General features: G+C 50.1%; 10 protein-coding genes and 1 non-coding gene across 11 annotated transcripts; 7 read left to right on the forward strand and 4 right to left on the reverse strand.

Moving 5' to 3' along the window:
• Positions 1–4,686: 4,686 nt before the first annotated feature.
• BDV17DRAFT_222204 (uncharacterized protein) lies at positions 4,687–5,116 on the reverse strand. The gene has a single exon (XM_073755630.1). It carries the CDS (start codon positions 4,950–4,952, stop codon positions 4,737–4,739), a length of 216 nt encoding a protein of 71 aa, XP_073610954.1. The 5' UTR covers positions 4,953–5,116; the 3' UTR covers positions 4,687–4,736.
• Positions 4,687–6,457, forward strand: BDV17DRAFT_275448 (uncharacterized protein). Its single transcript, XM_073759211.1, has 3 exons — positions 4,687–5,486; positions 5,532–5,963; positions 6,042–6,457. Exons 1-3 carry the CDS (start codon positions 5,281–5,283, stop codon positions 6,430–6,432), a joined length of 1,029 nt encoding a protein of 342 aa, XP_073610953.1. The 5' UTR covers positions 4,687–5,280; the 3' UTR covers positions 6,433–6,457.
• A 696-nt stretch (positions 6,458–7,153) lies between these two features.
• Positions 7,154–8,853, forward strand: BDV17DRAFT_275450 (acyl-CoA dehydrogenase family protein). The gene is made up of 3 exons (XM_073759212.1): positions 7,154–7,672; positions 7,726–7,976; positions 8,027–8,853. The coding sequence occupies exons 1-3, from the start codon at positions 7,346–7,348 to the stop codon at positions 8,763–8,765; spliced, it is 1,317 nt and encodes a 438-aa protein (XP_073610955.1). The 5' UTR covers positions 7,154–7,345; the 3' UTR covers positions 8,766–8,853.
• Positions 8,854–9,065: 212 nt separating this feature from the next.
• BDV17DRAFT_284938 (nucleobase cation symporter-1 family protein) lies at positions 9,066–11,505 on the forward strand (the record flags this gene model as incomplete). The annotated part of the gene is made up of 6 exons (XM_073760622.1): positions 9,066–9,243; positions 9,296–9,395; positions 9,441–9,526; positions 9,593–9,880; positions 9,956–10,804; positions 11,219–11,505. The coding sequence occupies 6 exons, from the start codon at positions 9,066–9,068 to the stop codon at positions 11,503–11,505; spliced, it is 1,788 nt and encodes a 595-aa protein (XP_073610956.1).
• Positions 11,506–13,264: 1,759 nt separating this feature from the next.
• On the forward strand, positions 13,265–14,991 carry BDV17DRAFT_301313 (hydantoinase/dihydropyrimidinase family protein; the record flags this gene model as incomplete). The annotated part of the gene is made up of 3 exons (XM_073764228.1): positions 13,265–13,303; positions 13,366–14,303; positions 14,383–14,991. 3 exons carry the CDS (start codon positions 13,265–13,267, stop codon positions 14,909–14,911), a joined length of 1,506 nt encoding a protein of 501 aa, XP_073610957.1. The 3' UTR covers positions 14,912–14,991.
• BDV17DRAFT_222231 (uncharacterized protein) lies at positions 14,992–15,694 on the forward strand. The gene has a single exon (XM_073755631.1). The coding sequence runs from the start codon at positions 15,072–15,074 to the stop codon at positions 15,552–15,554; it is 483 nt and encodes a 160-aa protein (XP_073610958.1). The 5' UTR covers positions 14,992–15,071; the 3' UTR covers positions 15,555–15,694.
• A 723-nt stretch (positions 15,695–16,417) lies between these two features.
• On the reverse strand, positions 16,418–16,498 carry BDV17DRAFT_t135. The gene has a single exon. It is a non-coding gene; the product is annotated as a tRNA-Ser (tRNA).
• Positions 16,499–18,120: 1,622 nt separating this feature from the next.
• Positions 18,121–19,035, forward strand: BDV17DRAFT_295754 (oxygenase MpaB family protein; the record flags this gene model as incomplete). Its single annotated transcript, XM_073763136.1, has 1 exon — positions 18,121–19,035. One exon carries the CDS (start codon positions 18,121–18,123, stop codon positions 19,033–19,035), a length of 915 nt encoding a protein of 304 aa, XP_073610959.1.
• A 367-nt stretch (positions 19,036–19,402) lies between these two features.
• Positions 19,403–21,381, forward strand: BDV17DRAFT_295755 (uncharacterized protein; the record flags this gene model as incomplete). Its single annotated transcript, XM_073763137.1, has 8 exons — positions 19,403–19,648; positions 19,703–19,822; positions 19,871–19,929; positions 19,980–20,042; positions 20,096–20,182; positions 20,241–20,668; positions 20,723–20,844; positions 20,902–21,381. 8 exons carry the CDS (start codon positions 19,403–19,405, stop codon positions 21,379–21,381), a joined length of 1,605 nt encoding a protein of 534 aa, XP_073610960.1.
• A 141-nt stretch (positions 21,382–21,522) lies between these two features.
• BDV17DRAFT_295756 (cytochrome b5-like heme/steroid binding domain-containing protein) lies at positions 21,523–22,016 on the reverse strand (the record flags this gene model as incomplete). The annotated part of the gene is made up of 2 exons (XM_073763138.1): positions 21,523–21,689; positions 21,752–22,016. 2 exons carry the CDS (start codon positions 22,014–22,016, stop codon positions 21,523–21,525), a joined length of 432 nt encoding a protein of 143 aa, XP_073610961.1.
• A 591-nt stretch (positions 22,017–22,607) lies between these two features.
• On the reverse strand, positions 22,608–24,036 carry BDV17DRAFT_284942 (NAD(P)/FAD-dependent oxidoreductase; the record flags this gene model as incomplete). The annotated part of the gene is made up of 2 exons (XM_073760623.1): positions 22,608–23,108; positions 23,200–24,036. The coding sequence occupies 2 exons, from the start codon at positions 24,034–24,036 to the stop codon at positions 22,608–22,610; spliced, it is 1,338 nt and encodes a 445-aa protein (XP_073610962.1).
• Positions 24,037–24,533: the final 497 nt, after the last annotated feature.

Genomic DNA, 24,533 nt, shown 5'->3' on the forward strand with positions numbered 1-24,533 from the left:
TGGGTTTGATTAGGGAATACGTTAAGTATATACCAAAATTATAGAATAGTCACCGTAGCTTCAAGCGCAAGATTTTCTTGGTGCTCATAGTAACTGTCATCCTTCCTGTTGACCGTGATTTGCTGAAGGGCACCAGACTTGCGGGTAATAGCAAGGTTCTTAACAAGGGCAGTAAGGTTTCCAGTACTTAGAGAGACTCCTGAGTCATATACTTTTCTAGCTGAAACCCAGATATTTTCAAAATAAATATGCCCAATTTTTCTGTTGTGCCTCAAGCAGAAATCTTCAAGATCTGATACGTTGAGCCAACAACTTCCTAGCTCAACACGGAGTATATAGGGAAGCGGGATTGCAGCTAAGCAGTGCAGAAGACCAGTTGTTGCACGCATGGCCTGATATTGAGGTGTTGTCGCCATCAAGGTGCGTTACTAGTGATTACTCATATCTTAGTCAGCGATCCCGCTTCTTCTGTGGGTCCGTCCCTTTCGAGATAGGGAGACAACATCTATCTCATGAAATCAAACCATACGTTTAACACCAGTGCTATCAACAAGCATAAAATTAGTCACGGAGCCCAGCGCATCGGCCATTTTTCTCAGAAATCCTTGGTCTTTAGTTAAGATATAAGAGTTAAAACCAAAGACCCTAAAGCTGCGAATAGATACTCCATGCTGTCTTATATATCTTATAACCTCCACAAGAGTCTCGAGATGTATAAGCGTCGAATCGTTCCAATAAAAGAACAGGCTGGTGGCCAACCAGCTAAATAGCCTGTCAATACTGTCTTCATATATCAAATTGATGGTCTAAAGGCGGGAAAACCATGGAAGACATGCGTGTAAGGCTCGGGTATTATTATATTTTGCAAGAATCTTTTGCTGCTCCTCTGACAGCTCGCTAAAGTAGTTATGGATTGATTTATAGGAAAATAACTTTTCCCGAAAGCTCCATTACTGCTCTCTTTGATCTCTTATAAACTCTGCCGGGCTGTAAACACATGAGCGAAAGTATTCTCTTGAAGAAATATCTATCATTGTTAATAGAATTGCCTTGGTATGAGGTAGTCAAATGACTTACAAGGGTTAATAAGCTGCGGCACTTTGTAACAAATTTCTGTTATGGGTTGATCCCATAACATGCACCGCGTAGCTTACGCGGCTGTGGTCACGTGGTTCCTGCCCCTCTACCTTCTGTCTGCCCCTCCTGATCTGTTCTCTTCTTCAGCGATTCCTTCTTGTACATACGGCACGTTTAGATAGGAAGATCCATCTATTTACGTCCCCTTACAACTATTATGGAATTCTCAACTATGTTGATATTGATGCATGAAGTAAATGACTAAGGGCAGATTAGAAATAATAAATACCTAGACAAGAAAGGAATAATATACAAGGAATCTACTATTTGAAAATAGGTCGTGTTCTATACCCAGTAAAGGGTATAAGTATTACTATACGATAATTGAGAAGGTATATGGAAAGATGCATTTTAAGAATATAAGCCGGCAAGGACTGGGACTAGAATTAGTTATATACTAAATTTTATAATACTATCTTACCATCTCCTTTTCAACCCTCCTGGATATCGATAATGTCGCTGAATATTGTAGTATTAGGAGTAGAATAATTCCGCACTCCATACTATATAATAAAGCCCCTTCTGGTATGGTTGGATCTAGGAAGCTGCTCCTTTAGGTATTATAACTCGACAAAAGATCCAGGTGAAGCACCTATTATCAAGTCTCCCTTACTACCTAATATTCCTTTGCTTTCAGGGCAGACTTTATTGGATACAGGTTGGTTAATAGCCTGATGGATAATTACAATATTGTGGCCTTGATTAGAATAAGCTTCCTACTTGAATCTAATGGTGCTGACTCACCGTAATCACGAGTAAATTCATATCTTGGAAGCACTTCAGCCTTCATACCTCGCACATGAATCCCTCCCACCTAATCCTTCAATGTCAATCGCTATCTTGACTGATGATAAAACTTAAACTTACCGTGAAAAGCGCGGAGGCTGTCTAGAGGAACTGGTAAAGGATAAGGATGGTTTGGACCCTTATTATACGTTGTGTATATGTGTTTAGCGAATACTTTGTTTCAAACACAGAAGAGCCTGCGGACTTTTTTATTAAAACTTTTTCTTATCACTATGATATTATTCGGTATCGTGTCCTGTGGCAGGTCTGCTCAACCCTTACCTGGAATAATGTAGACGAACACCATCCCATTGTCCTCAAGTTTTGAGGGTCGTAGTAATTTTGAGGTTCCGATTGAGTTTGCGCGTACTAGGAAGTGGAGCCTCTAGTCTCAAGTAATAGCCAATCACACAATGATTCCAGGCTGGCTAATAGGAATTGCTAATTCAAATTCCTTACCGCGCGACACAGTTCGGGTTCGCGGATAGGTCAGGACAATTACAACCCTAGATAGTGTCGGCCTGTAGCCTCTGGTCAAGGACTCGACAATACCATCGCACTAGGGACCTTCGGCTATATAATATATTCTCGGCCCTGATTTATACTTTTCTAACCTACCTTCTACTAACTTACTACTTCATGCCATTCTATGGCATTGACCAAATACCCATCGAGTTACTGAGCATGATAGTGGAGCTGTCCTTGGAAAAAGATATTATAAGGCTTTCGTGTGTCTCTCGAAAGCTAAGAGCTATTTGCGTCCCTCACCTGTTCAGGACAATCAGCATTACTTTCTCCGCCTCTAGTTTTACGCGCCTTAGGTATATTTCGAGTTCCGCATTTGCCCAGCATGTAAAGGAAATTGTAAGGGGACGTAAATAGATGGATCTTCCTATCTAAACGTGCCGTATGTACAAGAAGGAATCGCTGAAGAAGAGAACAGATCAGGAGGGGCAGACAGAAGGTAGAGGGGCAGGAACCACGTGACCACAGCCGCGTAAGCTACGCGGTGCATGTTATGGGATCAACCCATAACAATAGTAGCCCCTGTCATCGAACCGCGCCATCTTGCTCCGGGTGAAGAAACCACAGCTTACAGCTCCACCGCTGCTCTGGGACCAACATCCAGCGTGCGATATATTTGATCAGAGTTATTTTTCATGGAATAGCAGTGCAGAGTGTTACAACACACCCGCATTTACCTGCCACCGGCTATGGATAAATCCCGGTCTGCCTCTCTGAGCTATAGAACTCTCGACATTTTCAGACATACTAAATTGTCGCTTTTACTGTGTTAACATAGAGATCAACAAGATTAGAAGTTAATGTCTCTGGTCGCAGCTACAGTCGGAACCTCATTCCGAAAGACAAACTAATTTCCTAGCCCTAATGCCAGGGCGCCAGTTTATGATGCCAGAGCTCGTAGTTTGTTTCAACCTTGCCATGCAACATATGTACTATTACTCAGAAATGCATACCGATATATTGGTTGGTGGGACTTGCTGGAAGGTTCTCTCTTTGCCTTAGCCCACACCAACCTCCTCGCATTACCTGTGGACAAGAATGCTTCTTCATATACAGTTACATAACTCATTTATCCGCAATTATGTGAGGCGGCCGAGAACATCTACCTAAACTAGGTTTGAATGCTATGGAATGAATCGTATGCAGATACGGACCGTCGCTTGCTCAAGTTTTATGAAGGACGAACACCTCTTAGTATATTCCGATTTGCTGTTCAATTACTCATGACAGAGATCTATTGGTGTTCAAATCTTATGTATCTTCGGTCTTCTCGTACCTCTGTCCTTTAGTAGCACTATGGAAGAGTACTCTCAAATCTTGTAGGAAAAAGCAGCACTGTTGGAGCTGAAAGGTTACAATCCATTGCTCATCGTCTGACAGAGGCAATTCCCGAGGCTCGTATTTCCTCAGGCCACGCTCTCGAAGAGCTAAGGAACAACGAAAGCGTCGGAGGTCGCGGCGTACAGTACGTACTAATCGGTATCCAACCACCCAAATATGAAGGTCTGATTCATTGAATCTGGCAGCAATACTGCACTAAATACAGGCAAAATAGGGGCAATCAAACTAACTAAAATAGGTAATAGGAACAATACGAAATATGACCGAGCGGGCGCTGACTAACGGTAAAATCGGCGTTGGAGCAGAATACTAGCGGTCTCTAAAGGTCGACAGAATGCTTTCATAGTGGTTTGCCTTGTCTTTAGCGACTCTGGCTAGACTATCTCAGTTCTAACCTTGGGCGAAGGTAATCCTTCACAGTTGTGACGAGTTGATCCTGAGACGCCTGCCCTAGCTTCTACCGGGACCATTCGACTGGACTATCCAGTCTTTGTCGGAAGCAGGGGCTACTCGTCCGTATTCAAAAATTGCTCTTGTGGCGGATCGGCGCTATTGGTATAGATACACAGAAATCCCATCCCACTCTTTTTTGCTTGCTCAAGTGGACATCTAGGCGCTTATTTGACACCAGCAACTGCTGGCCAGGGACGAGTTTCATTCGGAAGATATATGAAAGTCGGCTGCTATTGGTTCATTGAAGCCGTGAGCTGATAGCGGAGTGGAAGGTGCGGCAGGGGCCGACGCGCCAACCAGAGCCAAGTAGGTGGGGTGACAGGCCATGGGAAGTCTTATTCGGAGAGTTGCTTTGTCCTCACAAAATGCTCGTCCTCGCATTTGGATTAAGCAGTCAAATATATCTCTATCTCAATATACTCATCCTTCTTTGCCAATATTATTCACATTTAATGGACACGACGCCCCAGAGAGTTCCACGGACAGAGGCAAATTCAACTGACCACGAATAGCCAGATCACGGGCAGCCACAAGACCAGCAAATCCAGCGCCCACGACAATAGGATCATAAGTTTCAAGCAAGACTGTCTACCATGGTACGACAGAGGGCAACAACAAAATGTGCCGTGCGTAAAGTTCACAGTCTGCTGTACAGGGTCCATCTCGTCGCTGCCGCAGTTGTACAATGGCCCTCGAAAGCGGCTCAACATTCGAACAAGGCAAAGTTGCCTGCAGGACTTGACTTATGGGAACGTTTGCCTGTGTCACCCACCCAAATTTAGAGATTGATATATTCCGCTGGACGCTTTGAGTAGAGTCTGAAATTTGGGCGTTGTGAAGTTTGAGGCATCCCCTAGTAATAGTCATTGACCCCTTTCGTCATCGTAAACATAGGGTTTTCTGCTTGTACTGAAAACGATGCTCAAGGACTACATATGGATTGGAAGGCTAAGCTCTGAGTTTCCCGTGATAGCACGCTGACTTCCACCTTGCACTCTCCCAGCTCATTACTTTCTTTCTGTTTCAAGTCTGGCATTCATGGACGTTTCAGTCTTCTTCTTCGGCCTCTTCCTGGGCATCTTCATCTTCACGATGGAGTGCGTGGTGCGCCAGACAGTCCAGATTTGGAAAAGAACGCACACTTTCATCCAAGCATATCTTTGGATGATCTGGCTAGAGTCGCTCGTCAATCTGCTCTTCGCCTCAACAACTCGCATGCATTTGGACGGCGTCATCGGACCCAGGTATGTCTACCCATCTAGTTCCAGAAGCATTTTTGACACCCCCAGCCTGGCATACTACATCAGCGCAGTTCTTCTCTGGGCCATGCAGACTCAACTTCTGTCACAAATCATCGCGAACCAAATTGCGCTTATCATGGTCAGCAGACGCAGGTCGCTGCAGCTCCGATGGGGCCTCTTCATCGCCATCGCTATCATCAACCTCACTGTCGCGTTTATCTGGATCCCCGCGCATCTGGACTCAGCAAGCTCTTTCCAAAGAAGACTCAATATTATCTTCGAGCATGCCGAGAAATCGTTCTTCCTTGTGGTGGATCTCAGCTTAAACCTGTACTTCCTCTACCTAGTCCGATACCGCCTGATCGCCGACGGACTGAGCAAGTACTGGACGCTGTACAGGTTCAACATCGTCTTTGTGGTCATTTCAACTATCATGGATGCCCTTCTTTTGGGGTTGTTGAGTCTGCCCAATCAGTTTGCGTAAGTTTTCTCCCATTCGCCTTCCCCCAAAGCAGATTCCATTATCACGATACTGAACAAACCACTAACGCTCACCAGCTACGTCCAATTCGCCCCCGTAACATACACCGTAAAACTCTACCTCGAGCTCAAAATGGCACAGCTGATCTCGAAGGTTGTCCGGCGCAACATGAACCGCGTCGATGAGTCGTCGAGCCAGCACCGGTTCAGTCACCACCCACCGTTCCCACAAACGGGCCATCGCTCCATCGCCATGAACAAGCCCCCAGCCCGGGAGAATTATGAGAACTATGACTTGGAGGCTCATGATATCAATACGTGTGTCTCTGTTGGTCGCGTGGGTGAGGGAAAAGAGGGCGAAGATTTTCATGAAGTTGAACGGGAACAGGGAATTGTCAAGACTGTTACTACTGTTGTGCAGACCAAGAGCCGAGAAAGCAATTCAGAGGTGGTCGCGGGGCCAAATTAGGGCTTCCAACGTTGGCACGTTGTCCTCACTGGAGATTGATTTAAGCTCATTCCATCCGCCTAATTTTGAAGTCCGTGGAACATGTATCTATATGTATTATAGTCAGTGTATAATCATAATCTGACTTTATCGTTTGCGATCAGGAGTGCTCTACAACTTTCACCCATAAAGAACGCAGTCCTAATGGGTCGATATCCACAGCCTTGTCACGCCTTCATCGCTTGGTATATAGTGAGCCCGACTACTCATGGTGTCCGTCCAATATCCGATACTACCAGCCGAACAAGAGTCGGGGTTAGGAATAATTGGGCAGATAGGGCCCCAACTATCATTCAGTGGTTCCTCTCAGCTGCAGATACCGGGATCTGGTTTCTCCGGCCATACTCACTCGATATAACTAGGCAGTTGCTGATCTCGTGATCGCAGGCCTTCCTCTGTACTCTGTCTGTACTCTGTCTGTATAAAAGACGATCCCGATCCGAGGAACGAGCCGGGATGTGTACTTCGGCATCGCACATGCTGCACGGGACAGTATGGACCGGATCTCGGTGCGGGCCGCTGTTACTTCAGTCCTTTGCTGAACAGCAAGAGGACAGCCCGAGAAGGATGGTATAAAAATCGCTTGGTTCATAGATATTTGGACATGCGACAGAAAATTACCTGAAATAGTAAAGCGTGGCTAGATTATAGACCACATAAGGCAGGTGCGTATAATGTATTAGTCACCCCCTTATTGCCTCGGACCGCAAGCCTCGGCTGAACGAAATGCGGGGATCAGAGGATCATTGCAGCTCTTCTCATCTGCGGCTCCTCTCACCTACAGCTCCAGCTCTTATTTATTTATTAAACTCCATAAATCGCATTGTCCGGCTATTTGCAAGATACCCCTAGAGATCACGAACCAGCTTGCAACATGTCAGGAATCTCAACAATCCCCTTCGCGGAGCCGCCCTACCTCCGCGGCCTCCCATCCCCCTACTACACAGAAGGCCACCGTGCCTTCCAGAAGAAATGCCGCGAATTCCTATACGAGAATTTGCTGAAGCATGCAATGGAGTGGGAGAAGGAGGGCACCGTCCCCGAGCACGTCTTCAAAGATTTCTGCAAAAACAATATGCTCCTCCCCAACCTCCCGGCACCGTTACCGGTCGATTGGCTGAAGCGGCTGGGGATTCATGATATTTTGGGCGTTAAGGTTGAGGAGTGGGATTATTTGCATACGGGGATCTATACGGATGAGGTATTACTCTTGAGCCATTGATCGGTTGTGCGAGGCTGATACGTTACCCCCAGCTCGCGCGCTCCGGTCTCAGCGGCCCCGGAGGCTCGCTGAATGCTGGTTTCGCGTTCGGGATTCCCCCGATCATCAAGTACGGTAGCAAGGAGCTACAGGAGAAGTTTCTGCCTGATCTTTTGACTGGTCGCGCGCGGTGCTGTATTGCGATCACAGAGCCAGACGCCGGGTCCGACGTCGCGAACATCACCACGACAGCGACGAAGTCCGAAGATGGGAAGTACTATATCATCAACGGGAATAAGAAATGGTATCGCTACCTTTACCTTTAGCTACTACTGTTAGATACTGATTAGATAGGATCACAAACGGCATCTGGTCCGAATACGGCACAATGGCCGTGCGCACTGGCGGCCCCGGCGCAGCAGGCCTCTCCCTCCTCGTCGTCCCATTGAAAGGCCACCCGGGAGTCTCAATGCAGCGCCTCAAGGTTGCCGGTCAGATAACAGGCGGAACGACATTCATCGAGCTCGACGATGTCAAAGTGCCCGTGGAGAACCTAATCGGGCGCGAAGGCGAGGGTATGCGATTAGTTATGAACAACTTCAACCACGAGCGGCTTACCATTTCGGTTGGTGTTACGCGCCAAGCGCGCGTTGCGCTTTCCACGGCATTCGGCTACTGCATGAAGCGCGAGGCGTTTGGGAAGACACTCATGGACCAGCCTGTTGTGCGACATAGACTTGCCAAGGCAGGTGCGGAGCTCGAGACGATGTGGGCGTTTGTGGAGCAATTACTGTACCAGCTTGCCAATATGCCCAAGGAAGAGGCGGATAAGCAGCTCGGTGGTATTACTGCGCTGGCGAAGGCGAAGGGAGCGATGGTGTTGAATAAGTGTGCGCAGTGTGCGGTGTTGCTTTTTGGTGGCGCTGGGTTCACGAGGCAGGGGCAGGGAGAGCTGGTCGAAGCAATTCTTAGAGATGTTCCTGGGGCGAGAATACCGGGTGGCTCAGAGGATGTGTTGCTGGATTTGTCTATACGGCAACTGGTGAAGCTGTACAAGGCGGAGGAGGGTAAGCTGGGCAGGTCGAAGATTTAGAACAACTACAGTGTATGGTGTACTCTATCAGTCAGTCACTTTTCCGAATCGCCCCGGAAAAGCCACATTTTATATCTTATCAGGTACATCTCTGCTGCTTGACTAAAACCAGTAAAGCGCGCGGTTATCAGCACCTTAACCGTAGTTATCAGCGTCGCAGCTATCTCGCCGTCACTAGCAAGATAACAGTCGGCCACTGCTATCAGTTGGAGGAGAATTGATAACGAACCCTACAAAGTCAATGATGTATCTAATTCTATCCACTTTGCACAATTTACCAAAACCGCATACAGCACAATAATGGGTCTTCGCGAGCGACTGCAGGTGAAGCAAGGCGACGCCAGCCTGGCAATGGAGGGCGTCGCCTCCAACAAAGACCTCGACCCCATTCCACTCGACTCGCCGAAACGGACCTGGGAATGGCCGTCTCTGCTGGGGTTTTGGATTGCGGAGGCGTTCAGTATTAGCATGTATCAGGGTATGCTTTCTTCCTGAGGGTGGGAGTTTTTAGGACGTTCTGACTTGGATAGTTACTTCTAGTTCGGTCAGTAAGGGCTTGAGTGCCCCGATGGCCATCGCCGCTGTTGTAGTCGGGCACGTTCTTGTTTGCATCCCGGCTATGCTTGATGGGTATGCTCATTACTTTTGCTCCATAGACCCATACTAATGTAGCAGCTACGTCGGAGCCATATTCGGTATCAACTTTCCAGTCTACACGCGCGCCAGCTTCGGCATGCGCGGCAGCTACTTCGCCGTCTTCGGTACGCCCTTGCACACCTAACCCAACAAAGCAAAAATTCCCAATCTAACCTACGGCCTCTGTATAGTTCGCGGAATCGTCGCCATAATCTGGTTCGGCACGCAGACCTACCAAACGGGCCAATGCGTCTCGACCATGATCAGCGCCATCTGGCCCTCCTTCAACAACTTCCCGAATAAACTGCCTGACGGCGGACCAATTACCTCTGCCGAGCTACTGTGCTTCTTCCTCGCGATTATCCTTCAAGCACCGCTGCTCTGGCTCAAGGTTTCGAAGCTCCGGTACCTCTTCATCGTGAAGACGTGCATTATGCCGATCTTCGGGATCGTTCTTTTCGCGTGGGCTGTCAAGGCCGGTACGTATCATATCCCTTATGAATTGGATTACCCTATAGCCCACGACAGCGAAACTGACATTTGACTCGTGCTAGCGAACGGCTTCGGCCCCGTCTTCTCAAAACCCAGCGCCATAACCGACGGAACCCCCGTATCGGTTGTCTTCCTCCAATGCGTAACATCCGCCATCGGCCCCAAAGCCACCCTGGCCCTAAACATGCCCGACTTCACCCGGTACGCGAAGAACCCGCGCTCCGTCTTCTGGACGCAAGCCGTCGGCCTCGTCATCCTCGTCTCGCTCTGCGGCGTGCTAGGCGCCACAGTCTCCAGCGCAACGGAGGTCATATACGGCAAACAAACGTGGAACCCGCTCGAGGTCGCGGTGCTCTGGGAGAATCGGGCTGCGCAGTTTTTCGCGGCTGCATGTTGGGCGCTCGCTGCCATCGGAACGAATATTAGTGCCAATAGTGTCTCGTTTTCGAATGATTTGGCGCTTTGGGCGCCGAGGTATATTGATACGCGAAGGGGTGCGTATGTCTGTGCTATACTGAGCATTCTGAGTATGCCGTGGTATATCCAGAATAGCGCGGCGAGTTTTTCGGCCTTCCTGGGTGGGTATTCGCTCTTTCTGGGTGCGATTGCGGGAGTCATTGTTGTTGATTACTGGGTTTGTCGGGGTCGGCGACTACGATTGCGTTCGCTTTACGATGCGCGTGGGACGCATTATTTCACCAGGGGCGTGAATATCCGTGCGATTTTTGCGTTTGTCTGTGGGATTGCGCCGAATATGCCGGGTCTCGCGGCGATTACGGGGCAGAAGGGGGTTCCAGCCGCTGCGAGTTATTTGTATTCGCTTAGCTGGTTGGTTAGTATTGTGGTTTCGGGGAGTATGTATTATCTTCTTTTTCTGGTTTGGCCGTTTGAGGTTGATGAGAAGATGCTTAGTGTGCTTGATGGGGCTGATGGGGGGGAGAGGGTTGAGGAGGGGGTTGTTGAGACGAAGTATTAGGTCTTAACTAGTCGTGCTCATGTTATTGATAATTCTGTTTGCTATATATTAGACGCATGTATAGTCCCATGTGTTTGACTTTGCTTAGCCTACTGGAACCCGTTCTAGCGGATTATGAAGATAGTATCCACGTAGGGCGTTATGTAGGGCTTGAATTTGTACAGCTGGGCCTACTTACCATCCCGCCAGAATCAAACGTGGAATCTCAATGATAACAAGGCCAACATCAACCTAGAACTCATTATACGTCCATTGATAGAATTATAGATAATCCTGCCCCCTCGCCTCCCTCGTCACCCTAGAAGAAGCATAAACCCCCTTCTTCGCCGTCCGCCCACCCATCCTCAAGATCCCAACCAATTGATGCACACCCGCAACAACACCATCAACAACCTGCACATCAGGCCCAACAGCCCCCTCAACCGCCTCCTTCAACTTCGTCATACCCGCACACCCAAGCGTAATCGTATCAGCGCCGCGTCTAACCAACTCCCTCGCCGCATCACACATAGCCTGCGAAACAACGTCCTCACCTTTATTCTCCAAGCCAAGAACACCGAGTCCGCAGCTCTCGACGCCAACGGAGAAACCCTCCAGCCCGCAATTCCGAATCGAGTCGCTGTGCAGGATTGCTGAGCGGGATGATGTAACGACGATCCCGAATCGTCCCCCAAGAGTCCGTGCTGCGAAGAGGGAGGCTTCCATGATTCCCACGACGGGCGGGGTAAGTTCTTCACGCAGGGCCTTTGTGAGCGGGTGGTCGCTGTAGCAGGCGACCAGGAAAGCGTCGTATTGGTCGGCTATAGGGAGGATTGCGCGCACCGCGGCAGCGGTCGAGAGGACAGCGTCGAGCGAGCCTTCGATTGCTGTTGGGGCTGGGTGGGGGGTTGTGAAGCCTGTGAGTTCGACGTCGGGGGGGAGTGTTGGTGCGACCATCTCGAGACACTTTTGTGTCATTGAGGCTGTGGAGTTGGGGTTTATGAGGAGAATGCGGTGTTTCTTTGCGGCTGTTTCGCTTTGCACAGGGACGGTAATGGCTGCAGATACAAGCGCAGGCACAGATTCTTGAAGGAGAGGCGGTTCAACAACCCCCGTCTGCTCCGCCAAGATCTTATAGTGTTCGACACGCCTATGCCTACCAAAATCAAACGTCCTCTTCTTCCCAGGCTTGCACAAGTCAAGATCACAATCGGCCACAATAACCTCATCCTCGACCGTCTTGCTCTCAGCAATAATCCTCCCCTCGGGATCAACAATCGTGCTCCCCCCAATAAGCGGATACTCGCCATCATCAAGCCCACAGCGCGCCGAACTAACAGAGAACGTCGCATTCGTATACGAGTGCGCCTGCATGACAAGCTTGTGATGAAAAAGCGAAAACTCCTCTGCCTCCTCCTTGCTCATGTCCCCGCTCTGGCCCCAGAATTGTGGCGCGAACCCGTTCGTGTTATACCCGCACAGCACGATCTCCACGCCCTGGAGCCCATACGCGCGCCAGGACTCGGCCCAGCGGCGGTCGTTGCAGATCATCATGCCTAAAATCGGATCGCCTTGGATTTTCCCTGTCTCGCTATTTGGAGTTGAATCGACGTCAACAAGCCCCGGCACGCGGAAGGCCTTGAACCCCATGTTCCCGGGGAGAAAGTACCGCTTCTCAAGCTGGTTCACGGCCTTCGGATCAGGGAGCGGGTCCACGTCCCCGGGGAGATGGATCTTGCGATACCGGGAGAGAATGTCGCCTGTCGGAGCATGGTAATAGACACAGCTGTTAAAGTGCTCCCCGGACTCCGTCGCCTCCGCGAACCCAACGCAGATATCAACGGCTAGCTCGGCCGCGACGTCAAAGAGGGCCTTAGTATTCAGTGCGGTGCGGATGTCGCCGTGTTCAAACCAGGATTCGATCTCGGCGGGGTCGAGGATCAAGTATCGGGGGAAGAACGTCGTGAATGCAATTTCTGGAAACAGGACAATTTGGGCACCTTGCGATGCGGCGTCGCGGAGGAGGGTGATCATTCGGTTTAGGGTTGCGGCGCGGTCGTCCCATTTGTTTGTTGTGCCCATTTGGGCTGCGGCGAGGCGGACTGTTCGTGGCATGGCTGGCTTGCGCTCTTGTTGCTATTTCTCTCGAATTTCTGGTATTTGCTACTAAGTGATAAGGGCTGTTTGGTGATTAAATGTGATGTGTAGATCGGACAATTATCCGTGGTATCGGCGAGGTTGGTAGATAGGCCAGTGCGCCCTATCTTATCTCGGCGTTGGAGTGGGAGAGTTGGAGTAAATAGATCTACTCGCCGACAGGCGCCGAGGAGATATACTTGGCAGGCCATTATTATTTAGGTAATAGATTACCTTTGTCCTGGACGGCATTGGCAAAATCACCCCAAACACCGACAAGATGGCAGACATCGAACTCATCATCACCAATGCTACCATAGTACGCCCAACAGACCCTCCTCAGCAACGAGAACCGCATCTAACAATACTACCTAACAACAGGCAACAGCCTCCGACATCCTCCCAAACACAGACATCGCCATCGCCTCTGGAAGAATCGCCCTGCTGGGCAAAAACCTCCCCTCCCTCTTCCCCTCCTCCCCCACCCTCTCCGCCGACGGCGCCTACGTCCTCCCCGGCGGCGTCGACAGCCACGTCCACCTCCAACAAGACAACAGCCCAACAGGAGACACCTGGGAGACGGGAACTCGCTCCGCGATTGCCGGCGGCACAACAACAGTCCTCGCATTCGCGTCGCAGAAACGCACAGACGAGAGCCTCTTCCCTGTTGTGAGCGAGTACCATCGCCGCGCAAGCGGCAACGCCTACTGCGACTATGGATTCCATCTTATCCTGTCTAATCCGACGGAGAAGATACTGGCTGAGGAACTTCCTGTTCTTGTTAAGGAGGAGGGAATAAGTAGTGTCAAGCTCTACATGACCTACCAGCCCATGCGGCTGCGCGATTCCGAGCTGCTGGATGTAATGGGCACGACGAGGGCATTGGGGATGACGACAATGATCCACGCCGAAAACGCAGATATGATCGATTGGATGACGAAGAGGCTTGAGGCGCGGGGCCAGGTCGAGCCGTACGCGCATGCGCTTGCGAGACCCAACATCGCCGAGGACGAGGCGACGTATCGCGCTCTTAGTCTCGCTGAGCTAGCGGATGTTCCGATTTTGATCGTGCATATGAGCTCCCAGGTTGCGGCTAGCCATGTCCGGCGCGCGCAGACAAAGTTGCTCCCCGTGCATGCGGAGACGTGTCCGCATTATCTGTTTTTTACGAGCGAGAAGTTGCGTGGTGAGCACTTCCATGGCGCGATGTGTGTTTGTTCGCCTGCGCTGCGAGAGAGTCCGATGGATCTTACGGCGATGTGGGATGGGCTTGTGAATGGGACCTTTACGACGTTTTCGAGCGATCATGCGCCGTCTAAGTATGTTGTCCTCTCTCTCTTTCCTTCTATTACTTTATTCTATGCAGAGAAGTAGCTAACGAGGTTTGGTGTGGTTTAGATTCGACCACCCCCTCGGCAAGAAAAAGGGTACGGCAACATTTACACAGATCCCGAACGGCCTCCCCGGTCTCGAAACGCGCATGCCGAGTCTCTTCTGCAAAGGCGTGCTTACGGGGCGGTTATCCGTGCAGAAGTTCGTGGAACTAACGGCTTCCAATCCGGCCAAGTTATACGGGTTGTCGGATCGCAAGGGGGCCATTGCACCCGGCTACGACGCCGATCTTGTGATATGGTATCCGACACCCGAGCAGGCGGCGCGGAGTTCAAGTTCGAGTTCGAGATCTGTGATGGAGTCGTTCGCGTTGAAGAATGAGATGCTGCACCATGATATTGATTATACCCCGTTTGAGGGGATGGAGTTCACGAATTGGCCGCGGTATACGATTTTGCGGGGAAAGGTGGTTTGGGATCGGGATGCGGGTGGTATCCTAGGCACGAAGGGCGAGGGGGGGTATTTGAAGCGGGGACGGAGTACGTTAAGTCGGCCGCGGGAGGTGTTTGTGAATGAATTCAATCCTTATGAGTAGAGCAGATGAAGTCAGGTCGGAGAGGGAGACGGAGTTGCAGTTGAGGTTGAAACTGAGACTGGTGTAGGGGGTTGTATTTCGCATTGCAATAAACATTGTTGGTATAGAGACATTAAGAAGGATAGGTTAACAGCCACAACATAGACACTCGACACACTCAATGCAGCACTCGCAGGCTTCCTCGCAGAGGAAACAGCAGCAGAGAGTCATCAAACTAGACCAGTCAGTAATCAGTATTTTCCTCTCTTCAGACCCAAATGTAGACAGGTCCGACATACCAGGCAGTCAAACACCCACGGTCCTTCTGCTCGGGAGGCGGCGCCTGCTGGTATTGCATGGGCGGGTAGGCTTGCGGAGGGGGAGGGCCGTAGCCGGGCTGTTGGGGAGGGTAGCTATCAGACAACACAACTACTCAGTATTCGGTCTGTGGCTCATTGCGATATGGGGACTGGGGAGAGATGGAGGTGGACGTACTAAGCCCCAGGGGGAGGCTGCTGGTATGGCTGTTGGTAGGACATGGCGATGTGGTGTGTGGACTGGATCTGGTCTGGGGAAGAAAGGGGATGAGGCCGGGAGGTTTTATTTGAGAGCAGGCAGAAGGATAATGAAAATCATCAGCCCTGCAACTGCAATGCATGAATAAACGTACCCACTTGCTGTTGCTTGGCTGTTGGTGTTCCACGGGACAGAGTTTCACCTGACGCGCTGTTTCTATACTTTGTTGCTTTGTTTTGCTTTATTTCGGGCTCTACATACGGATTAGCTATCTGGTTTATTCACCACAAGCTCTCTTCCAAAATAACAATAATGAGCAACCAGAATGGAACCAGATTCAACCTCCTCTAACCATCTGATTCTGAAATTTGATATGCAAACTATTGCCAAGCGATAGAAGCTAAACAGCCCCTTAAGGCTGGGGCCCACCGTGCAAGCCATTGACAGCAGTGGTTGGCCCAGAATGGTGCTGCCTAGTCCACTCTCCACCCTATACTCCAGCCTTGCACAAAGTCAGGAGAACTCTTGTGTTTTTTTTGCTCAAGCTGACTGGCCAGGAATGCTTGTCGCAACTCAACACGATCACTGGTGCCGAGTGCCGAGGCGGACTTTCCAGACTGCGGTCTGTCTTGATGTTGTAGATACTCCGTACCGGCGCATTTATTCACTATGGCGAATAGAATCCATGAGCTCGATTTTCAGCTATGCTGGCTTCATTCAAGCAATTAAGGTCGATTGTTCGGAATGAAGGCAAAGATAGTCTTCAATTGTTGCTGGTCTTGCAGTAAAGTGGTATGTTCGAATAAGTTCCTTCCAGTGGACGCTGGGGGTGCTGAGATATATATTTTCAACACTCATAATCCGCCACCGCTACTTGTCAGCAAGCGGTCTCCAGGCCAAACAGAATCAGTATGATTTAAAAGACCGAGAGAACTGAGAACTGACTCTAGAATACTGCAGCAGGTGCAAAAACAAACGACACAATTTACGAGAAAAAAAAAAGGCAAAAATCGACAAGACAGAGATTCGAACTCTGGACCCCGAAGGGATTAGATTTCTAATCTAACGCCTTAACCGCTCGGCCATCTTGCCAATTGTTGAAGATTACTAAGGGGGCTACAGTTATATAGTACAGCTTACTTTCCAGGCATTTATGCCCCCCAAGCATCCATGCCATTTCAGGTTGCTACTAGGACGCTGGCTGAGATTCCCGTTGACCAGCGGAGAGCTGGAAACAACCAGAAGGCAGGGGGCAGGTTAGTCAAACGCAAAGCGACAACGCCGTCTCTCAGACGATAGTGAAAACTATGCGAGTAATTCAGTACTTCGAAAGCAAGCGGATGCACTTTGGGCCCTGTGTGAACCTCTTGACTTTAATCCAAAAATCGCTGACGGTCTACGCCTCGAACTACGACCACGCGGTCAAAAATCCTCTGGCAGACTAAATCGTCATTCTCCTCGATCCTTGGTCAGGTGGCATGGAGCTCGGGCGCTTCCATGATGGACGAGTTTTGGTTTGTTCAGGAGGGACAGTGCACCGGCCGGTTGCGAGAGCCAGGCTGGCCAAGCGCCATGCTGCATCAGGAATTGTACATGATGCCGCTGCTGGTGAGATCGGATTGATAGCACAAATTATCTGAGCGTGGATATTATTGAGGAATATTGAATACCGGTGGAGGGGATTATTCCAGGTGGGTTGGCCGCGCACAGTCTACTATACCCTATGGTCAGGTTGGCAAGAGACAACAAGCCCAGTTCGTCAGGTATCATATGCAATTTCAGGGTCCAACCCCACAGACTCTGTAGTATGTACATGAATGAGGCTCGGCTCGCTCGGATCCCTGTGGAGACCCCAACGGGCTGTCATCGGCCCTACCCAATGTGGGATGCCTCAAGCTGAGCCCCGACTCCTTGACTCAACTCAGCCTGTCGACTATCAGTTTGATGAACAGATATGCCTTATGCACTCTCAGAGTCCGCCAAATATCGCAAGCATATGACTCCCCGAGCGTTGCCCGCGGCTTCTTGCTCCTCTCTGGGCGTTTCACGTGAACTTAGGGCTCGTATACCGAGAACACTACGGACGCTTGTCAGGATGCTTGAGTCAGATTCCATGATAGTTCATGCTTTCGATATAGAGGGTTGCAGCTTAAACATTTAATTAGAAATGCGCCGTCCATATATGAATTGAAACGCACTTGTTTAGTTGTCGAGAACCATATTCAGACCTCATTGAGACGTGGGAAGTCGCTGTATTTTGACGGCGCTATACACTTGAAGCCTCAGATAGCAGTATCAATCTCATGCTCACCATGCTCATGACGGATCCGCAGAAGCCTTCAGCTGGGTTCAAGACCAGCCAGAACGGCTGGGTCGCCTGACCATAATGAATGTGCGCCAAAAGGGCAAACTGCCAATGGCCCTCGTCCACCTATACCTTGCTCTACACCCAAAGCACCAGCGTCAATCTAGACGCAGTAATCAACCTACTTATGCATATGACTACCCCGCGAAACCCCCACCAGCCGGCTAACGGTCCGACGGTAACCCTGTCGAGATGGAGGGGCAATATACGGGGTAGATATAGGCCATGCCAACACCCATGTCAACCCGGCTGCACCCCAGACAGAACCAAGCTGATACCTAAGCTTCACCAGACATACAGCACAAAAGTAACCAAAATCACAGCAAAGCAAGACGGAATAACCACCAAAATGATCGACTTCACACCCAAACAAACCCGCTCAATAGCAATAACCATCGACAACGACGCAACCCCGCTAGGCGAAACCGATATCGCCATCCACGAGCTCCAATCTGTCGCAAAAGAGGGCATCGCGCTCGCGGCCGGCGCCGCCGCAATCCTCCTGCAAATCGCACACCCACTCGTGGGTCAGGGCGTAGCAGACCATAGCACCTTCGCCAGCCGCACAATCAGCCGGACCCAGTATACGCAGATGTACATCTTCACCATGATCTTCGGGACGGCCGATGAGAAAGCCGCGATGAAGGCGTGGGTTGATAAGGCGCATTCGCGGGTGAAAGGGGAAGTGCAGAGTGGGCAGCGCAAGAGCGAGGCGTACGATGCTATGAACCCGGAGCTGCAACTTTGGGTCGCTGCTACGATTTACGCGAGTATGGTGGGAATGTACGAGAAGGTTTATGGGGTGTTGCAGCCGCTTAAGGCGGAGTTGGTCTATCATGCTTTTGCGTGCATGGGGACCTCGCTTCAGGTTCCGAGGGAGATGTGGCCCGTTGATCGTCGAGCTTTTAAGGAGTATTGGGATGATGTTGTGAACAATCAGCTCTATGTCACGCCTGATGCGAGGGGTGTGCTGGATGAGCTGTTTCATCCGAAGGGTCTGCCGCTTTGGGCGAGGCCAATTGCATGGGTACTTTTGCCTATTGTAAGGCCGTTGACGGTTGAGCAGTTGCCGCCGAATGTGAGGGAGGGGTTTGGGTTGAAGTCCACGAGGTCGACGCGGGCGATTGCGGGCTTGTTTATGTCGACTGTTACGGTGACTTATCCTATTACGCCGGGGTTTATTCGACATTGGCAGAAGACATATTCGATGCGGTTGCTGAGGAAGAGAATGAAGAACAGAGGTGGAAAGCTGGTGAAGCTGTAGGTGATTTGAATGTACGCTTTATGTTTGTAGCTTGAGGGTACTACGTGTACCTGTTAGTAGTGACTTTAACATAACGGCCGCAATCATTTCCTCAACACTGGAGAAGTTATCGGTAGCCTTCACGCCTGCAAGTCCCTGGTCAGACCCTAGTCAGACCCTAGTCAGACCCTGCATCCCCGCATCTCTCGTACAGTGCTTCTTACTCAGGACGTCTGACATGCAGAACGAATCTCCAAAAATGTGCTGGGCAGTCGAGAGTGCATTCTCCGCTAGCCGAGGATGGCACGCAGTCGAAGCATTGTATTTCATACTAAGCATCTCATCAGTAATGGTTAAGTTGTGATGTTGACCTGAAAATCGAGCAAAAATGCTGCTCAGATTACTGGCAGTACTAAGCCGGCTAGGAGCCCTATCCTCCTCAATCGTTGTCCTCGGACTAAACGCGAAATTCATCACCCAGGCCTCATGGCTAAAGGGCTTTCTCATCTACATTCAAGTCGTCGCATCCGTCGGCACCATCGCTGCGGTGATTCCCCCGTACCCTAACTTTCTCTATGACTTGTTCTGGACAGTGGCATGGATTGTCGCAGCCAGATTTGCTTTGGTGGTGCAGGTATCCATCTCCCATATTGCCTTTGGACTCAAGACACGGTAGTAATCGACACAGTTCGCTGAATCGATTTGCTACGGGTTGCGACTGGAAAGCGAGATCAGTTGCGCTACGTATAAAGCCAGCACGGCGTTTACGTTTCTTGCTCTGCTCGCGTGGCTAGGAAGCTCCTTCTTGGTAGACTTTCTGATCCTTCATTGTCAGACCTAGGTTGACGGTTTACAGGGGGGATTGCGCATTCTAGCCCTCCTTGCTAATGTCGGTGATAGGTACTGGGGTCGTCCGTGAGTACCTTGAATGCTAGCCGCACAGGTGGCCATAACTGACGAGCTAGGCTGTATTTCGGGGCTACCAGTGAGAGCGAAACGGTGCCGCGAGAGAAGCTTCGAAGAGTTGAGTAAGGTTTCCATTACCAGAGGTAGTAGGGAAAATAGCATCTAATATACTAAGGGGCCTCGGCAACTCCCACGTCGCCAGGTGGTTTATCTGCTACATTCTTTTAGGGGTGATTCTTATTGCAGTTGGAATTCCCATACTGTACGTAAATCCATGATGACTCCCACTGGACCCTCATTCACAATCTAATATCGCCCAGGATCATTTATGCGGGCCCGGTATTCGCACGCTATCTGATCGCAGGCCTCCAAATACCTCACAATGTACGTATCGAACTCAAGAATTCAACGAGCGATAGTATCGGCGTCATTGTAGACAGTGACGTCCGAGTCCCTGCCGCGGACGCAGTAACCTTCTACCCGATGAACGTGTCATTCTTCTCCCCCAGCGATCCGGACAATGCCACAATTGCGTCAGTCATGCTTCCCGAGCTGAAGTACGGGTCGGGAGAACGTCTCACGGTTCCGGAACAGAGACCTATGCTGGAGGATCTGGATGCGTTTGCGCAGTTCATTGAAACGGTTGCTTTCAATAAGTCGTTTAGCCTGGGTGGGTGGGCAAGGGCGAAGGTTAGGGTTGCGTTGATTAGCACTTGGGTTGATCTGCGTAAGACTGTGCAGTTTACAGGTTTGTTCGTTTCTCTCAATGCATGAAACCATTAGTCCTAATATAAGTACCTAGGCTTCAGCTCATTCCCGACACTAGAAATCCCGCAAATCAATCTGAAGCCCAAGGACGCGGACGGGTATAATGTGCACGCGAAAATTGAAATTGACAATCCAACACCCACCAGTGCTACCCTTGTAAGCCCACTGCCCTTACCCTCATACCATTGAAAGAGTCTTTATTTACCAAGTTAGGGAAATGTAACCATCGCCCTTTCCGTAAGCGACATAATCCTCGGCGAAGCCAGAGCCAACGTCGCCATAATCCCCGGCAGAAACACATTCGACGTCGACGCAAAGCTCAACGTGACCAATCTACAGGATAACATGGAGACAATTCTGAGGGCTGAGATACCATACCTCAGGAACGAGGAGGTCCTGGCCTCGGCATCCGTCAGCTCGGTCTTATATGAGGGTCAGCGTCTAGCGTATTGGGAGGAAGCATTTGGCCGATTGGAATTGACATTGACGAGACCGGTACGGTCACTAATGCAGAGTGTGCTGGATAGTGGGGTTTTGTCGGGGACTATTGCATCTTTGGCGGATTTTGCCCTGGATAATATCTTGGAGAATGTGAAGGAGATGGCGGATGATGACCTGGATGCGTATCTCGAGAGGTTAAGCGATATAGCGAAGTCTGGGCTGAATTTGCTTTCGACGATGGATATCTTGTGATAGTACCTATGACATATCGACATCTATATATATAGCAAACTGATGACTTTGATCCTGAAAAATGATCCAATCTTCAGGTGTGTACAAGATAAAGAATGTAGATACAACGCCGATGATGCTAGAACACCAAAATGAAGCAAACTATTTCTTCCTCTTAAATAGCGAGAAAAGACCCTTCGATTGCTTAACCTGAACGCCCAACTTCAGCGTCCCAATCTTATAGTCCTTAGCATATCGCTGCAGGATATTATCGCCGTGATACTTTCGATATTTCTTGCTCGCGTCTGTACCAGCCACACTGAGTAGAACTAGGTAAAAACAAAATCAGCCCTCGTCATCTAAGCGATGACTGCGGTTCATAATTGTATACTCTTCTTTCCACCCGGATGTTCCTCCGAGAATTTGGTCAAGTCATAGACAGTCCCATCGATCGCAAGCCAGAGATCCCCGTCTCTATTATGGATGACCAGATCGTCTTTTGTATAGATCTTGTTCGTGTCCGTTTGAACTTCAACATCGACCTCCACGGGGATCGGCGTCGGTACTCCAGAGCTGGAGTTGGCGCTCCCGTTTGGACCTTCTGGCTGCACTATAGCGGGTATAGTGGCCACTTGGGATTCTGATTCATTCGGCATTGCAAGGCAATGATATGGAGGAAGAACCGCTAAAATCTACGTCGAGCCCAATGGGGGAGTTGCGGTATATGATTTATCTATACCCAACGTGAGACTGGTCGTGGGTTTTTTGTTTTCATGTGCTACTGATCCTGGATGTCTCGGTAATCCTGGCGCCGAGGCGAGGAGCCGAGATGCCGTCGCTACACTATAGTATGCATTGAACGGGGTAAGGATTGGAGCTTTAACGCCCCTTGATGGCTTATACCTTTGTTCCATGGTTAATATTTCGTGAATTCTGCGTCTCTATCGAGCGAAAGCGCGCAAGCGTCGCAGGATATTTTGTCCTATGTCAGCGCGCAAATCTTCTGCATATCCACAGTAATTGTGTCCTAATATAGTAAGCTTTCCGCATGCATGGAGAGGGAAGCACTAGTACTGTTCGACCCTGATTTTCTTCTCTTCAGATGTTCGGACATATACACTGCGATGGACTAGGCTAGTCGATATGCATTACTCATATGTTAACATCTTACCTCGACGAGACATGTATTACGGTATAAGCAGCCCACGGGTTGGGCTCGGACAGAACCTGTGAGATACTTCTAGCACTCAAATTGTCGCACCAGCAGCTTCCATACTAACCCCAAGCTCCCCCCAAGCCCGTCCTACATCCAAATCCACCTTCCCTCCCCTAGACGCAATAAGGACCTCCCCCTTCCCATCTCGCTCACACGCATAAACTACATAATGCTCCTGTCCCAGCGTAATTTTGATCGATCCCTCTATAAACCAGTTCGGTCTGTAAATCGCTCGCGGTTCTCGTCCGTTTATTAACGAGAGGATGTTGCGTACCACGATTTCCGCCTGCATGAAGCCCGCCCGTGCCATGAGAGGGCCGGTGTGGGCGGCTACGTCGCCGAGTGCAAAGATTTCGTTTTTGGTTTTGATTTGGGGGGATTGTTTGAGGACTGATGATGGGGATGTGAATGTGGAAGTCGCCACTTGGAGCTGGAGGGTTGGTTCGACAAGGACTTGCCCGTTCTCTGAGATTGCTTCTGGGTGGGAGGAAGATAGGATCGAGGAGTTGGGCGTTTGGCCTGTACAGGGAATCTGTAATATCAAGGTCCCGCTATTAGCACACAGTTCCAAAACAGGAAAGTTCGAGGGCGGTCGCCGCAGGTGAGGTGACAATGAGACATACGACAAGATCAAACTCCTCTTCCCTCCCATCCCCAAACACCAACTTCGTATCCCTCATCAAACCCAAGCCTCCCTTTTCCTTCGGCGCCTCAGGCCGTTCCCTAAGCAACACCCTAACCCGAAGCTCGTCTCTCAACGCCTGCAGCGCATACATCCCCAGCCTCTCCCCAAACCGACTCAGTATCCCCTCGTGGGAATGAACAAGCGTGACTTCCTTCCCGGGATATACATCCTTAATATCAGCCGCCAGCTCAACGCCGACCGCGCCAGCGCCGACAATCGCGATCTTCTGACTGCCTTTGACAAGGTGTTGCATATCGCGGAGTTCACCAATTGCATCGTCGCGGTTTGATGAGAGTAACTGGGATGGAACAGGCCGAGTAGATCCCGTCGCGAGGACGAGATACTCGTACTCTACCTCTGTTCCATCATTCAACTTCACGACCTTCTTCTCACCATCCACGCTTTGCACAGTCCCATGAACCCTCCTCAACATCCCCCTCGGCGCCGACTTCTCAATACCCGAATACGGGATAAACGCTTTCGATTCCAAGCCCTTAATAACACTGAACCTAGGAAGCGCAAAAACATAGTTCAGGTGACTGTTTTTCTCGATCCAGAGGACTTTATACCCTGTTGGGATGGTTTGGCATAGGCGGCGCACGGTCTGCAGGCCTGCGAAGGAGCCGCCAATTACGAGGATTGTTTTGGCGTTGGGGGTTGGGGCGTAGGTCCATTTGTGGGAAATTGCGGTGAGACGGTGGAGGGTTGAGTTTAGGAGGTAGTTTAGCACGAAGGGAAGAGCTTTGAGGAGGAGAGTGAGTTTGTCGGAGAGCATCGTCGTGGTGAGGGGCGAAGGTTGAGGAAAGCAATGTGGAACTGGGGGGGAGAAAAATAACGGAGGTAGATAAGCAGACAGGCTAATATGAAATAGAAACCTCGTAGAAGACGTTTGTTGTAGATGTAGACCTGGAGTAACGGGGGCGGGGGCGCCAGATTATAATATTGATCTAATCTTATCAATCAGTCAAGGCACAGCCGGATTTTATACCCTCGTCAAATCATCGGCCATTAACCTCGTCAAAATGCGCAAGTCCGCCTAATCTAACTATTTATCCTTCACTAGGTAAATACAAACCCCTCGCTTATTACAACCAAACCAAGTGATGCCACGCGAAATCCTGCAGGCCCGAGTCACGGACTATTGACGGAGATGAGCAGCTGGCCGAATTTCCCGTCCCCGAGTCCGACGCCGATAGCGGGGAGCCGAGTTATTTCCGCAGTCATGACTCGGGCACGCGACGAACCCATGGTAGGTTGCGGTCTTGGTCGTGT

Source organism: Aspergillus undulatus (assembly GCF_047715775.1).
Source record: "Aspergillus undulatus strain CBS 261.88 unplaced genomic scaffold BDV17scaffold_74, whole genome shotgun sequence".
NCBI lineage: Eukaryota > Fungi > Ascomycota > Eurotiomycetes > Eurotiales > Aspergillaceae > Aspergillus > Aspergillus undulatus.

What these genes read in the sequence shown, in the direction of transcription:
- BDV17DRAFT_222204 (XM_073755630.1), bottom strand. Translation starts at nt 4,952, where the DNA reads ATGTTGAGCCGCTTTCGAGGGCCATTGTACAACTGCGGCAGCGACGAG.
- BDV17DRAFT_275448 (XM_073759211.1), top strand. Translation starts at nt 5,281, where the DNA reads ATGGACGTTTCAGTCTTCTTCTTCGGCCTCTTCCTGGGCATCTTCATC. An exon ending in GACGGCGTCATCGGACCCAG is followed by an intron (nt 5,487 to 5,531) that starts GTATGTCTACCC and finishes TGACACCCCCAG; the next exon opens with CCTGGCATACTACATCAGCG. An exon ending in AGTCTGCCCAATCAGTTTGC is followed by an intron (nt 5,964 to 6,041) that starts GTAAGTTTTCTC and finishes AACGCTCACCAG; the next exon opens with CTACGTCCAATTCGCCCCCG.
- BDV17DRAFT_275450 (XM_073759212.1), top strand. Translation starts at nt 7,346, where the DNA reads ATGTCAGGAATCTCAACAATCCCCTTCGCGGAGCCGCCCTACCTCCGC. An exon ending in CGGGGATCTATACGGATGAG is followed by an intron (nt 7,673 to 7,725) that starts GTATTACTCTTG and finishes CGTTACCCCCAG; the next exon opens with CTCGCGCGCTCCGGTCTCAG. An exon ending in ATCAACGGGAATAAGAAATG is followed by an intron (nt 7,977 to 8,026) that starts GTATCGCTACCT and finishes CTGATTAGATAG; the next exon opens with GATCACAAACGGCATCTGGT.
- BDV17DRAFT_222231 (XM_073755631.1), top strand. Translation starts at nt 15,072, where the DNA reads ATGCAGCACTCGCAGGCTTCCTCGCAGAGGAAACAGCAGCAGAGAGTC.